The sequence below is a fragment of the Hemiscyllium ocellatum genome, chromosome 10 (genome assembly GCF_020745735.1).
Source record: "Hemiscyllium ocellatum isolate sHemOce1 chromosome 10, sHemOce1.pat.X.cur, whole genome shotgun sequence".
NCBI classification, from domain to species: domain Eukaryota; kingdom Metazoa; phylum Chordata; class Chondrichthyes; order Orectolobiformes; family Hemiscylliidae; genus Hemiscyllium; species Hemiscyllium ocellatum.
Window position 1 is genome coordinate 79454347 of NC_083410.1, and position 15822 is coordinate 79470168.

The window sequence follows — 15822 nt, forward strand, 5'->3', positions numbered from 1 at the left end:
CACCTCTTTTTGTGTCTCACTATATCATAAAAATATTGCTGAATTTTTTTTAAGGAATGTGCAAAAGAACATGGTTATGGGTTATTTGAAATCCTGTGCTATGACTTGAAGTATAACTGTTCCAAGGACTTTGTTTTATAAGTTGTTAAGGCATACACGCTCCAAACTGAATCCTGATTCAATGTTGAGTTGCTGATCTCAACTTGGATAATTCTATAAAGGTCTGAATTGGATCAAGAACCTTTGGATTGGGGAAGATTTGGCATGTTTCACAGCAGATTGTAACAGTGTAATAAAAACACACTAGAACACAACAGTACAGCACAGAACAGGCCCTTCAGCCCACGATGTTGTGCCGACCACTGATCCTCGCATGCACCCTCAAATTTCTATGACCTTATGCATGTCCAGAAGTCTCTTAAATGTCCCCAATGACCCTGCCTCCAGAACTGCTGGTAACGCATTCCATGCTCTCTCAACTCTCTGTGTAATGAACCTGCCTCTGACATCCCCCCCCCCATACTTTCCTCCAACCAGCTTAAAACTATGACCCCTTGTGTTAGTCATTTCTGCCTCGGAAATAGTCTCTGGCTATTGACTCTATCTATGCCTTTCATTACCTTGAACACCTCTTCTCCTTTTCTCCAATGAAAAAAGTGTGAGCTCAGTCAACCTCTCCTCATAAGATAAGTCCTCCAGAACAGGCAGCATCCCTGGTAAACCTCCTCTGAACCCTCTCCAAAGTATCCACATCTTTCTTATAATAGGGCGACCAGAGCTGGACACAGTATTCCAAATGCTGTCTAACCAAAGTTTTTTGGAGTTGCAACAAGATCTCACGACTCTTAAACTCAATACCCCTGTGAATGAAAGCCAAAACATCATATGCTTTCTTAATAACCCTGTCCACTTGGGTGGCCATTTTAAGGGATCGATGTACCTGCACCTCAAGGTCCCTCTGTTCCTCCACACTGCCAAGAATCCTATCCTTAATCCTGTATTCGGCTTTCAAATTCGACCTTCCAAAATGCATTTATTCAGGTTGAACTCCATCTGCCACCTCTCAACCCATCTCTGCATCCTGTCAATGTCCTGCTGCAGCCTACAACAGCCCTCTATACTGTCAACAACACCTCCAGCCTTTGTGTCATCTGCAAACTTGCTGACCCATCCTTCAATTCCCCCATCCACGTCATTAAGAAAAATTACAAACAATAGAGGCCCAAGGACAGAGCCCTGTGGAACACCACTCGCCACAAACTTCCAGGCAGAATATTTTCCTTCTACTATCATTCGCTGTCTTCTGTTGGCCAGCCAATTCTGTATCCAGACAGCTATGTTCCCCTGAATCCCATTCGGGGATCCCATGTGGGTGGCACAGTGGTTAGCACTGCTGTCTCACAGCGCCAGAGACCCGGGTTCAATTCCCGACTCGGGCGGCTGACTGTGTGGAGTTTGCACGTTCTCCCCGTGTCTGCGTGGGTTTGCTCCGGTTTCCTCCCACAGTCCAAAGATGTGCAGGTCAGGTGAATTGGCCATGCTAAATTGTCCATAGCGTTAGGTAAAGGGAGGAATGGGTGGGTTGCGCTTCGGCGGGTCAGTGTGGACTTGTTGGGCCGAAGGGCCTGTTTCCATACTAAGTAATCTAATTCCTCCTGACCTTTTGAATGAGCCTACCATGGGGAACCTTATCAAATGCCTTGCTGAAGTCCATATACACCACATCCACAGCTTGACCCTCATCAACTTTTCTAGTCACATCCTCAAAGAACTCTAAGGTTTGTGAGGCATGACCTGTCCCTCACAAAGCTGTGTTGACTTCTTTTAATCAAGCCATGCTGTTCCAGATGGTCATAAATCCTATCCCTCAGAATCCTTTCTAACACAATGCAGATGACAGATGTGAGACTTACTGGTCAGTAATTGCTGGGGATTTCCTGATTTCCTTTCTTGAAGAGAGGAATTACATTTGCCTCTCTCCAGTCCTCAGGTACGACTCCAGTGGAGAGCGAGGATGAAAAGATCTTCGCAACCGGCGAAGCAATTACATTTCTCGTTTCCCAAAGCGGCTGAGGACAAATCTGGTCCAGACCTGGCGACTTGTCAGTACTGCAGATGCTGTCAGTAGATGACAATTACTTCAAGAAACTAATCAAATTTGCCATACATTACCTAGCCAATGCAGATTAACTATGAATTATCCATATATTGTGTATGCTGCAGCTAACCAATTAATGAACTGATGGTGAAATGCCTGGACATTTCAGGATTCAACTATCTTTCTGATCATGCTATGGATTGTGTGTTAGACATTGTTAATAAGGTCTATTTTTCTGCAGCTACGTATGCAGTAAGAAGAGACATACCTCAGCAGGCTGAGAATTGATACTCCATTGTGGAACAGCTGAGTGCACTGTCTGGTTAAATGCCATTTCTTGTACTGATGAACATATTTGTACCTGAAAATGGTTTCATATTTAGGCATAATGTATTTTGCTTAAAGTTAAATTGAATTTTGGAATCTAATCTCAATCTATTAAAAGCCATATCCATTGATTCTAAACAAAATAAAATTGAGAACAGGCTTGTCAAATTTTTAATTTCACTGGCTGAGTGAGGAAATGAAGTAGAAAGAATTAAAATACAATGTGAGAAAGATGGAGAATGCTTGAATATTCCCAATGTATTGCAGGGAAGGGTAAGTGGTACACAAACAGAGTCAAAATCATCCTTCAGAATGTGTCACATCGACCTAGACCCTATATACCGGCCACTGCAGCGGACAGCAACTGATAACCGGAAGCGGCAGATTCAAACCACTATAAATGCTGGAGGAATCAGCACAGAAGCGCTTCACAGGAGGCTCCCAAGCACTGAGGATGTCACCTAGAAAGGGGACGAAACGTTTGCAACAAAAACTCCCAGCTCGGTGAACAAAACCACAACACAGAACAAATACACTGTGTGAAGTGCATAGTGGGTTAGCCACCTTCTGAAACACTTTGCAAAGTTTTCATCAGAATTACAGGGGGACCTAGCCATTTGGATACAGAACTGGCTCAAAGGTGGAAGACAGAGGGTGGTGGTGGGTTGTTTTTCAGACTGGAGGCCTGTGACCAATGGAGTGCCACAACGATCAGTGCTGGGTCCACTACTTTTCATCATTTATAGAGATTAGATGCAGGAGTAGGCCATTCTGCCCTTCGAGCCTGCACCACTATTCAATATGATCATGGCTGATCATCCTAAATCAGTATCCACTTCCTGCCTTATCTCCATAACCCTTGATTCCACTATCCTTGAGAGCTCTATCCAACTCTTTCTTAAATGAATCCAAAGACTGGGCTTCCACTGCCCTCTGGGGCAGAGCATTCCACACAGCCACCACTCTCTGGATGAAGATGTTTCTCCTCATCTCTGTCCTAAATGGTCTACCCTGTATTTTGAAGCTGTGTCCTCTGGTTTGGCACTCACCCATCAGCGGAAACATGTTTCCTGCTGCCAGAGTGTCCAATCCTTTAATAATCTTATATGTCTCAATCAGATCCCCTCTCAGTCTTCTAAACTCAAGGGTATACAAGCCCAGTCGCTCCAGTCTTTCAGCGTAAAGTAGTCCCACCATTCCAGAAATTGACCTCGTGAACCTACGCTGCACTCCCTCAATAGCCAGAATGTCTTTCCTCAAATTTGGAGACCAGAACTGCACACAGTACTCCAGGTGTGGTCTCACCAGGGCCCTGTACAGCTGTAGAAGAACCTCTTTGCTTCTATACTCAAGCCCTCTTGCTATGAAGGCCAGCATACTATTAGTCTTTTTCACTACCTGCTGTATCTGCATGCTTACCTTCATTGACTGGTGTACAAGAACACCCAGATCTCTTTGTATTGCCCCTTTACCTAAATTGATTCAATTCAGATGGTAATCTGCCTTCCTATTCTTGCCACCAAAGTGGATAACCATACATTTATCCACATTAAACTGCATCTGCCATGCATCTGACCACTCACCTAACCTGTCCAGGTCACCCTGTTATCTCCTAACATCCTCCTCACATTTCACCCTGCCACCCAGCTTAGTATCATCAGCAAATTTACTAATGTTATTACTAATACCATCTTCTACATCATTAATATATATTGTAAAAAGCTGCCGTCCCAGCACTGATCCCTGCGGTACCCCACTGGTCACTGCCTGCCATTCCGAAATGGAGTCGTTTATCACTACTCTTTGTTTCCTGTCAGCCAACCAACTTTCAATCCAAGTTAATACTTTGCCCCCAATACCATGCGCCCTAATTTTGCTCACTAACCTCCTATGTTGGACTTTATCAAAAGCTTTCTGAAAGCTTTATATAAATGATTTGGATGTGAGCATAAGAGGTATAGTTAGTAAGTTAGCAGATGACACCAAAATTGAAGGTGTAGAGGACAATGAAGAAGGTTAACTCAGAGTACAACGGGATCTTGATCAGATGGGCCAGTAGGCTGCGGAGTGACAAATGGAGTTTCATTTAGATATATGTGAGGTGCTGCATTTTGGGAAAGCAAATCTTGGCAGGACTTATACACTTAATGGTAAGGTCTTAGGGAGTGTTGCTGAACAAAAACACCTTGGAGTGCAGGTTCATAGCTCCTTGAAAGTGGGGTTGCAGGTAGATAGGACAGTGAAGAAGGCATTTGGTATACTTTTCTTTATTGGTCAGAGTATTGAGTACAGGAGTTGGGAGTCATGTTACAGCTGTACAGGACATTGGTTAGGCCACTTGGAATATTGCATGCTGTTCTGGTCTCCTTCCTATCGGAAAAATATTGTGAAACTTGTAAGAGTTCAGAAAAGATTTACAAGGATGTTGGAGGATTTGAACTAGAGGGAGAAATTGAATAGGTTATGGCTATTTTCCCTGGAACGTCGGAAGCTGAGGGGTGATCTTATAGAGGTTTATAAAATCATGAGCATAGACAAGATAAATAAGCAAAGTCTTTCCCCTGGGGTAGGGAAGTCCAGAACTAAAGGGCATAGGTTTAGGATGAGAGGGGAAATATACAAAAAGAGGTCTAAGGGGCAATTTTTCATGCAAAGGTTGGTAAGTGTATGAAATGAGCTGTCAGAGGAAATGGTGGAGACTGGTACAATTGCAACATTTAAAAGGCATTTGGATGAGTATATGAATAGGAAGGGTTTGGTGGGCTATAGGCCAGTTGCTGGCAGGTGGGATTAGATTGGGTTAGGATATCTGATTGGCATGGATGAGTTGGACTGAAAGGTATGTTTCCATGCTGTATATCTCTATGATTATAATTCTGTCCCATTGGCCCTGTCTTTCTCTGGAACTTCATACTTGGCACTTCTAATACTTGTATTTTTCCTTTTCATTCCACCATTGTTAAAATGTTATGATTTGTAGCTTTGATTACAGACACTTCCTGAACAATGTGTAAAGTGGACAAAATAGACAGTAGGTGCAGGAATAGGCCATTTGGCCCTTTGAGCCAGCACCACCATTCATTATGATCATGGCTGATCATCCACAATCAATATCCTGTTCCTGCATCAAAACATCAACATTTCCATAGTATTCAAAAGCTGTGACCTCAGAATATCTGAGGGCTAATTTTGCAAGGCTATTCCTGGCAAAATGCTGAGATCATTGGCAGTAAAGTGCAGAATCTTCCCCGTGTTAAGGCACATGGTCAATCAGGCCAGCCTTTAGTGCATTTACAATTTCAATGTTGTTTAAGTTTTATAACCTTGTCACATTTCTTTAATTATGTTACAGTCCTGAACAAATCACTATTGTAACTGTCTGGATATTTTGTGATTCATTATTCTTGGCATGAGCTCAGTGAATGCCAGAAAGCAAAAGAATGGATCAGCAGAGAAGGCTAAGGGGTACATGATCTGAAGTGTATAAAATTGAGGGGGCATGGACCCAGGGTGAATATAAAGTAGCTGTCCCCCTTAGTTGAAGGGTCAATAAAAGGGGGACATCATTTTAAAGTGAAAGGCAAGAGGTTTAGAGGAGATTTCAGGAAAATCTTTTGACTCAGAGTGGTTGGACTCTGAAATGTGCTGCCTGGGAGGGTACTTGAAGTGGAAAATATCACAACTTTTAAAAAGTACTTGTCATAAAATTCAAAGTGTAAGTATAATATGGCAAGTATATTTTGGCAGTACAGACTTGATGGGCCAGAGGACCTCTTCTGTGCTGTAGGTTTTATAGTCATAGAATCATAAGTGCAACTGAAGAAATGAATATGTAACAATGTTACTTTGCCTACTACATAACAACCTTCTTTATTAACTGTGAGAAAAATCAACATAGTTTGGAAACACTAGTCACTCAGAAATGTTTGAGTGCACCCAAGAAACTAATATTGATTTGTTCCTTGAGAGTAGAAATGTAGAGAATGCAATTTGTATAAGTGAAATGTTATTTGTTTCAATCACTTATCCAACAGGTAAATATTTATATCTGTGGTGTTTTCCAGTTCTCTTACATGGTTAAACATTCATGGACGAGTTCAACTGAAGGGTCTGTTTCCGTGCTACATGCCGTGACAATATCGTTCTATAATCCAGATAATTCTGAAATCCAGAAATGTTTTGGTCACAATCCTACCACTCTATAGAGGTTACAGTGTATTACACTATGTAACTAATGCTATCCTGTACAGAAGTTCCAGTTAATGAACAAAGCATGCATTTCACCCTCATGCATACTTTCTCACTCCTACATTGTAGTTGAAGCCACTTTTAAAATTCTACATATTTTGTTTTCTATTTTTCAACCTATTCCTATGGGCATACTCTCTTATTCCTTCAAGATGTGGGAATTTTTATACTTGTCCATGTATTTCGATAAGTATTTGTATCCATGAAAGAAAAAAGTGTTTATATCACTGTAGGTACTGGTTCCATTATATTCCTGAAACAAATTCTCCTGGCCTTCAGAAAGCAACATAATTCCACATCTTGTCTTACGATTTTGTTGATAAATAATTAATAAAATGAGTAATTGCAGGATCAAAATATTTTGCATTTATTGTTTAACTAGCTCTTTTCTGCGGTAAAGCTCTTCTTTTTATAATTCAAGTTTATGCACCATTACGCCCATTGCAAGTCCAATGTTTGCTTTTCTGCACTTCTCAGGTAAAAAGGTCTGAAGAAAATTTTAAACAATTTAAAAGTATCCTAAAGAATGTTCTAAAAAAAATGAAGGAAGGTATCCACGATATATTTCTGTTCCAGAAAGAATATATTTGCAAATAGTCATAGAATCATAAGTGCAACTGAAGAAATGATAATTAAATATTTAATTATCTGCCATATTGCTTCCTGGCGTGTTTGCATATGGTATTCATTAGTATAATTTAATTTAGTCATTTACCCTGACTAAATTAGTTATTTAAGTTATTAAACATTTTCTTAAAGCAGAATATTTTAAAGGGTTTTGAAATTGTTTATAAATACATTGAAAAATATGACCTGGGACCCCCCCCCTCAAATCTGTTTTCAGACTATTGCAACACAAAGCAGCTGAAAAAAACCTAACCTGAACACACATCTGTAATACTATTTCTTTATTACCATATATACACAGCACTTAATGTCATGATAAATTATACATTTTTGTGCAACATTTCAATCACATACAGTAATCAAATTTGACACAATCCATTAATTTAAATTGAAAATAAGTTATACATTAAACTCCCGGAAGAACTTTGTTTTCAAAGTGAACTTAACATCTTTAAATTTGCAGAACTCAAACTGCAACAAGAATTACTAAGAGATTTGTACAGCCTTGCTCTTTACATGGAAATGTTAAAGAAACTATAGAGGCAAAATTTCTTGAGGTTTTTGATGTAGTTATTGAGTTATAAGAGTGTTAGATAAAATGAAGTTAACAATCACAACGAGTAAAAAATGAGGTCTGCAGATGCTGGAGATCACAGCTGCAAATGTGTTGCTGGTCAAAGCACAGCAGGCCAGGCAGCATCTCAGGAATAGAGAATTCTTCTGTGCAGAGGAGATGACCTGGGGGGTGCAGTGAGAGAGGGACTCACTGAAATCCTTGTAGAGGGAGGAAGAGAGCTTCTTCAAGGAAGGCATCCTTGTAAGAGGATTCGCAGTAGGTTAAAATCTTCGAGTAAAAAATGAGGTCTGCAGATGCTGGAGATCACAGCTGCAAATGTGTTGCTGGTCAAAGCACAGCAGGCCAGGCAGCATCTCAGGAATAGAGAATTCAATAGAGAGTTAAAAATCACCACACCAGTTTATAATCCAGCAGGTTTATTTAGAAGTACTAGCTTTCGGAGCACTTGTCCTTCATCAGGTAGTTGTGGAGTATAAGATCATATAACACAGAATTTGCAAAGTTAAAAATCACAACAACACCAGATTATAGTCCAACAGGTTTACTTGGAAGCACTAGCTTTCAGAGGGTTGCTCCTTTATTAGGTGGTTGCGGAGTATAAACTCAAAATTTGCACGAATCCATGTACGATTCTGTAAATCTTTTTTTGGATTAGAATCAGTCTGAACATTGGGGCTGGACAGCCTCAGACAGGGCACCTCACACCTTCAATGCCTTACCTGGGCCAACATGGCACCTACTGTTAAAGTTCAGAATGTAACTTTGAGAAAGTTCTGGTATATGCACATGAAAGAACTGAAACCAACATGCCCGTTCTGAAAGATGAGAGACTGAACAAACAGTTTAGGTGTTTTTCAATATATCATTTCAGTTATATAGACTGTAAACTTCTGCTGTATGCCCGCGTACGGCGAACCGCCGCCGACAGCGCTACTCGCGCGCTCCCTTTAACAGACAGTTAGCGCTCCATTCGCGCCTTACATTTCGTCAAACCGCCTCAAACGTCAATAACATTCTTTTATTTAACACGCACGCGCCAACGATTATTTAGAAAATGTTGCGGCTGACTCTCCGTATATTTTAAAGAAAACTTGACATTGTCAAAGTGCCGCTGTGAATAGAGCACTAGCGAAGCTTGGACGGTTGTCTTGGTAAAATGTCGGCAGAGGAAGACACGGAGCTGCGGGACTTACTGGTGCAAACCCTGGAGAATAGCGGCGTCCTCAACAAGATCAAGGTAATGCACCATCACCCAAGGCCGCAGGTCGACGCCGCCATTTGTTGTAGGGGCCACTGATTTGTAGAGGCTTGAGGTGCCAACAAGGCTTGTGTCACCCGATAACGAGTTTGTCAAATGGATGAACTTGGAGGCGTCCCTTTGGGCTTTTAGCTCATGTCGACAGCTCTTCAGCAACAAGCATGTTGAGGTTTATCATCATTTCAGGTCTTGACATCTTCACTCTTATTATCAAGATAAATGCCACTTTTTAACCCAGTTGCTATCAGTTTTGAGGAATTTAAACAGATGAGGTGACACATTTTCTCAAAGAGGGTCATCGGCCTTTAAAACTCTCTTCCTGAAAAGATGCTGGAAGACGAGTCTGAATATTTTGAGGACAAAAGTGTATAGATTTTGAGCAAGTTACGGGTTGAAAAACTATCGGAATTTTGGCAGGAATGTAGCTTTAAGATGACAGTCAGATATGATTATAATAAATGGTGGACTAGACTCAATTTTCGTGATGATGCTCTTTGAAGAATTTTTCTGTGTGCGAATTAGCTGTCAAGTTTTCTACACAACAGTGGCTACATTTAAAAAGTACTTAACTATTTGTAAACACTTTAGAATGCCCTGTGATTTTGAAATATGTAATATAAACATAAATCTGGCTTCCTTATGTGATGTCAAATGCTGAGGATGGTTTTTTTGTATGAATACAGTACTTTGATCAGTCTTTTTGTCAATTTCAACTCCACAACATTTGTATATGCTTGTTATAGCTATTGTGGTAAGCACGTTAATTGAGCCTGTGCTCATTGGTGATTTTCATTGTACTGACATAATAAATTATTCAGTTATTATAGATAAGTTGTGCTCATAATGGCCCTGAATGCACACATCACCTCAAAGTAGATGCAGGTACAGTTACAACTTAAAAGATATTTGGGCAGGAATAAACATGAATAGGGAAGGTTTAGAGTGATATGGACCAGATGTAGACAAATGGGACTAGTTTAGTTTGGGAAACTTGGTCAGCATGGATCGGTTGGACTGAAGTTCTGTCCTTGTGAATCTCCATGACTCTGTGAATGGTCATCGGATCCAAAATGCCTGCTTTCTCTCTATAAATGGTGACAGACCTGCTGAGTTTCTCTAGCAATTTCTGTTTCTGAGACCTTTCCCCTTGCCCTTTTATTTTTCACAGCTGCTTTGTCGAACTCAGTACGTTTACTCTACACTTCCCCTGCACACCAAGTTCTCATTGCACCCATTAAGAGAAATCAAATGTGAAAACTCTTACAAGGAAGTGAATTGAACCCAAAAGTGGAAGAAATTCCCTGATTTTTAATGTGCTAAACCTGTTCAAAGCTTTTAGCATACTTAGCTTCACTTCTTTTAAAGCAATCATCTTTCTAACTCATCCATATGGCTTGAAACTTAGACTATGTATGGACGCTACCCGAAGACCCTTGCGAAGTACAATTAACACTTTTTGAGATGGATTTGCTGCATCAGGTGGGAAAACAGACATGCTCACAAAAGTATTGTTGAAGCAGCTAATAGCCCAAGCCACGGTCATACAAAACCAAGTCAGCTGGGTTGGCATATGCTTAAGGGTGCCTGAGTTCCATTTACTAAAGCTAATCTTCTCTCAGCTGTAACAAAGTACTCATGCCAGAGGACAAAGGAAATGTTTCAACGACTCCCTTAAGATTTGTTTCCTTCAAGAAACACAAGACAGATATCAAGGCATAGTAGACCCTCGTTCAGAAGAAGTCAACTTCGAAGAAATTCCTGTACAAATGGACACAATTCTTCGAGCACACCTGTTGGCTAGAGCAAGTACAGAAAGGGAACCAGAGAAAGGAACACCAATGTTCTCAAGGCCAAGGACCATTTCTGCTTGGTGGAAACCCCTGCCAAATATGTGGTGAGAGATGTGGATGTAAGATTGAGCTTATTGGTTACACAAAGACCAACAGAATCCATGATCAGTGACATGGAATTTTATAGGTGGACAAGCATACTTGTTAGCAAGTAATTGCTGGGGACAATATATGCTCTATGTGGAGGAAGTGATAGATTGTCTTAAGTATTGTTTTGCAAATGATTGGTCTGTCTGTTGACTGGGATAGAAAATCACTATGAAAGCATGAGTAGTGAATTTATCTCATAGTGTCACTGCCATAATGTCTGGCATTCTTCTTTGATGATAAAGCATGGTGCTGGAAAAGGCACAGCAGGTCAGGCAGCATCCAAGGAGTAAGAGAGTCAACATTTCAAGCAGGATCCTTCAGAGGGAAAAAGGGATTGAAAGATAAATGGGGAGAGGCTAGGGGAAAGGTAGGTGAGAGGTGGGAGATGATAGTGATAGATCAGTGGGAAGAGTGGAGCGGATAGGTGGGAAGTAAGATGGATAGGTAGGTCAGGCCAAGAGGGTGGATCGGAGTCAGAGGGTTGGGTCTGGGATGGGATGTGGAGAGGGGAGATTTGGAAACTGGCGAATACAGTGTTCACGCTGTGTGGCTGTAAGCTCCAAGGCAGAAAGTGTTCCTCCTGCAATTTGTAGATGGTGGAGGAGACCCAGAATGGATATGCACTCATTTGGTTGGGGGGGAACAGTTGAAGTAGATGGCTGTGGGAAGGTGGGGTTGGTTCATGCATATGGACCAGAGATATTCCCTGAGCCATTCTGTGAGTTTGCATTTAGTCTGTCCACCGTAGAGACCACATCGAGAGCACCGGACTAGTGTAAATGAGGTTGGAGGATGTACAAGTAAATCTCTGCTGATTTGAAATTATCCTTGGGGGCCAAAGACTGAGGTGGGGGAGGAGGTTTGTCAGCAAGTTTTGCACCTCTTATGGAGGTTGGGGAAGGTGCCAGGAGTGGAGAAAGTGGTGAGTGTGGACCTAAGAGGAAGTCGAGGAGGGAATGGTCCCTATAGAATGCAGATAGGGAGGGAAATATATTTTCAGTGGTAGGGTCTGACTAGGTGGTGAAAGCCGCGGAGGATCAGGGGATTCTGTCTTTGTGGTTGGGGGTTGGGGCTCGAGGTCAGAAGTGTGGGAAATGGAAGAGATGTGATTGAGAGCACCATTGATCACTGGGGAGAGAATATTATGGCCCTTGATGTAGGCGGATATTTAGGATGTCCTGGAGTAGAAATTGTTCAACCTGAGAGCAGGTACAGTGGTGGAGGAATTGGGAGTAGGGCATTGCATTTTTACAGAAGGGGGCGGTGAGAGGAGGTGTAGTCCAGATAGCTGTGGCAATAGTGGGTTTGGAGGAGATGTCAGTGTGTTATTAGTCACCGGAGATGGAAACAGAGGGATCCAGGAAGGGGAGGGAGCTGTCAGAGATGAACCAAGTAAATTTGAGGTCTGGGTGGCAGTTGTTAGTGTGATGAATAAATGTTCAAGCTCCATGCAGGACCGTGTGGCAGTGCCAACATAGTCATCAATGTGATGGCGGAAAAGGTGGACGCATCCTATAAAGAGGCAGACGTAGCTGGGACCCATGTGGGTACCCATAGCTACCAATCTGATTTGTATGAAGTGGGAGGATTGAAAGGAGACATTGTGGGTAAGGACCGGTTCTGTCAATTGAATGAGGGTATCAGTGGAGGGGGCCTGGTTAAGTTGGTGGAAGAGGAAGAAATTGAGGACTTTTGGGCCTTTCTTATGGGGAATGCAGGTATAGAGGGACTCTGGGTCCATGATGAGGTTTTGGGGGCCAGGGAATTGGAAGTCATGAGGAGGTGGAAAGCATGGGTGGTGTATCGAACGTACGTAGGGAGTTCCTGGACCAAGAAGGACAGGATGGAGTAAAGTTAAGCCGAGATAAGTTCAGGTGCGGCAGGAGCAGGCAGAGACAATTGGTCGACTTTGTGGATTTTTGGCAAGAGAGAGAACCGGGCGGTGCGGGTTGGGGGACTGAGATTGTAGGCTGAGGGTGGGAGATCACCTGAGGTGATGAGATTGTGGATGGTCATGGAGATGATAGTTTGGTGAGTTGGAGTCTGCCTTCAGTGGTGTTGAGGACAGTGCGTCATACTACCATCGCGTTGTCAGCATTCTTCTTTTACTTAAGAAACAACAATTAATGATATTAAAAACAGAAAATATTGTATCCACTTTTTTGTAGCAAGCAACATCGGTGGAGGGGAAAAAAAGTTAATGTTTTAGGTCAATGACCTTGCCTCAGAACTGATCTTTGAAAAACCATTTAGTGCAGGGGCAGGCCATTTGGCTGCTCAAAAGTTACTATGGCATTTGGTAAGATTGATTTGATTGTGGCCTTATTTCCACTTTCCTGCATGCGTCTAATATGCTTTAACGCATTAGTTAACCAAGGATATAATCCGAACATTGTATTAGGAGTGTAATGTGGTTGTTGTTGAGAAAGGAGATCTGGCTGTGAAAAGTAAAGTCTGCTAGATATCTAATTGATCACAAGAAGAGATACAAAACAATAAAAGAGTTAAATGCAAGTCTCTTTGGAGAGAACTGCAAGATAGGAATTCCTGGAAGAAAAGTGTCTCTATTTTAAACACTGATGCACTTTTTTAAAATTTCATCCTTCTAGTATCTGCATTAAATGTCGATGTCCACGTTTGACATTCATACGCTGGTGATAGGGTGTAAGTAGAAGCCTGATCCTATTATGATGCCACATTAAATATGATAGATAATAAGGGGGTGATTAGAATTTAGTCAAAGTGGTGAATTTTAAGAAGAATGAAACTCTGGATGAAATGGGTTCAAAGAGGGGATCTTAAATTTGGGCCCTTGAAAGCATTATCATTGGTAGGATAAGAAGAGGGAAAGTTGTTTCTAAAGATCAGTCAATGAAACAAAACTTTACAAAGAGTCATAGAGATATACAGCACGAAAATAGACCTTTTGGTCCAACCCGTCCATGCCAACCAGATATCCCAACCCAATGTAGTCTCACCTGCTAGCACTTGACCCATGTCCCTCCAAACCCTTCCTATCATATACCCATCCAGATGCCTTTTCAATGTTGCAGTTGTACTAGCCTCCACCACTTCCTCTGGCAGCTCATTCCATACATGTACCATCCTCTGTGTGAAAAAGTTGCTCCTTGGGTCTCCTTTATATCTTTCCCCTCTCACCCTAAACCTATGCCCTCTAGTTCTGGACTCTCCCACACCAGGGAAAATACCTTGTCTATTTATCCTATCCATGCCTCTCATGATTTATTAAACCTCTAAAAGGTCATCCATCGGCCTTCGACGGTCCAGGGAAAGCAGCCCCAACCTATTCAACCTCTTCCTATAGCTCAAATCCTCCAGGCCTGGCAACATCCTTGTAAATCTTTTTTGAACCCTTTCAAGTTTGTAGGGCTGGAGGGTGTTAAGGGAGAGAGAGAGAGACGAGAAACCTATGGATGTGTTTAAACTATTATAGTTCTGTTCCTCCAGGCTCCTTAAATATGTAGGGGATGGGTTGTCATGTTGCTGCTGTACATGACATTGGTTAGTCTACTTTTGCAATACTGTATTCAGTTCTGGTACGAAGATGTTGTGAATCTTTTCTAAACCCTTTCAAGTTTCACAAGGATGTTGCCAGGGTTGGAAGGTTTGAGCTATAGGGAGAGACTGAATAGGCTGGAGCTATTTTCCCTGGAGAATGCGAGGTGCCCTTAGGCATGTACAAAATCAAGCGGGCATAGATAAGGTGAATAGTCAAGGTCTTTCACCAGGATAGGGGAGTCCAAAACTAGAGTGCTTAAGTTTGAGTGGAGAGGGGAAAGATTTAAAAGGGACCTAAGGGGCAACTTTTTCACACAGAGTTGTGCGTGTATGGAATGAGCTGCCAGAGGAGGTGGTGGAGGCCGGTACAATTACAACATTGAAAAAGCATCTGGATGGGTATATGAATAGGAAGGGTTTAGAAGGATATCGGCCAAATGCTGGCAAATGGAACTAGATTAATTTAGGATATCTGGTCGGTGCAGATACGTTCGACCGAATGGTCTGTTTTCGGCTGTACAACTCTATGACCCGTAATGGGTCAGAATAACCATGTCAGTCATCTGCCACACTTTGGAAGTCCCCTCACTTCCTGGGGACTAAATTATTAGAATGTACAGTATGGCAGAGGTTCAAAAGCGCATGGACTTTAATTTTTTTCACCATGGAGATACCGCAATTGCACAAAGCCCCACATGTCTCTTTCTATTCTTCCTCTTGAATTGGCAGTTAAAGAGAAATTGTGAGAGAACAAATATCCTGACCACTGAATACAGTTCTCCTGTATCCCATTAACCCATGGCTCCATCAGTTTAATGTTGAGAGCTATAAAAATATCTGCTTGCAACTGACATATGATAGGCATTGATCTTGGAAATATGTTCTTGAGTAATTTTTTTTAATCAATGTGTTCAAATGTGTTGTAATGTGGATGTGAAACAGGTGAGACTTGAACTGAAAATGTGTTGCTGGAAAAGCGCAGCAGGTCAGGCAGCATCCAAGGAACAGGAGATTCGACGTTTCGGGCATAAGCCCTTCGTCAGGAATGAGGAAAGTGTGTCCAGCAGGCTAAGATAAAAGGTAGGGAGGAGGGACTTGGGGGAGGGGCGTTGGAGATGCGTTAGGTGGAAGGAGGTCAAGGTGAGGGTGATAGGCCGGAGTGGGGTGAGGGCAGACAGCAACTGACAACCGGAAGCGGCAGAGACAAGCCACTATAAATGCTGGAGGA

General features: G+C 42.0%; 1 protein-coding gene across 5 annotated transcripts in view; it reads left to right on the forward strand.

Moving 5' to 3' along the window:
* The first annotated feature begins 8955 nt into the window (after positions 1-8955).
* Positions 8956-15822, forward strand: part of cep43 (centrosomal protein 43) — a 103498-nt gene continuing 96631 nt past the window's right edge. For all 5 annotated transcript variants that reach the window (XM_060830999.1, XM_060831000.1, XM_060831002.1 and 2 more), the window contains exon 1: positions 8956-9114. In XM_060830999.1, the coding sequence (XP_060686982.1) occupies positions 9034-9114 (81 nt within the window). In that variant the 5' untranslated portion in view covers positions 8956-9033. The remainder of the gene's footprint in view (positions 9115-15822) is intronic.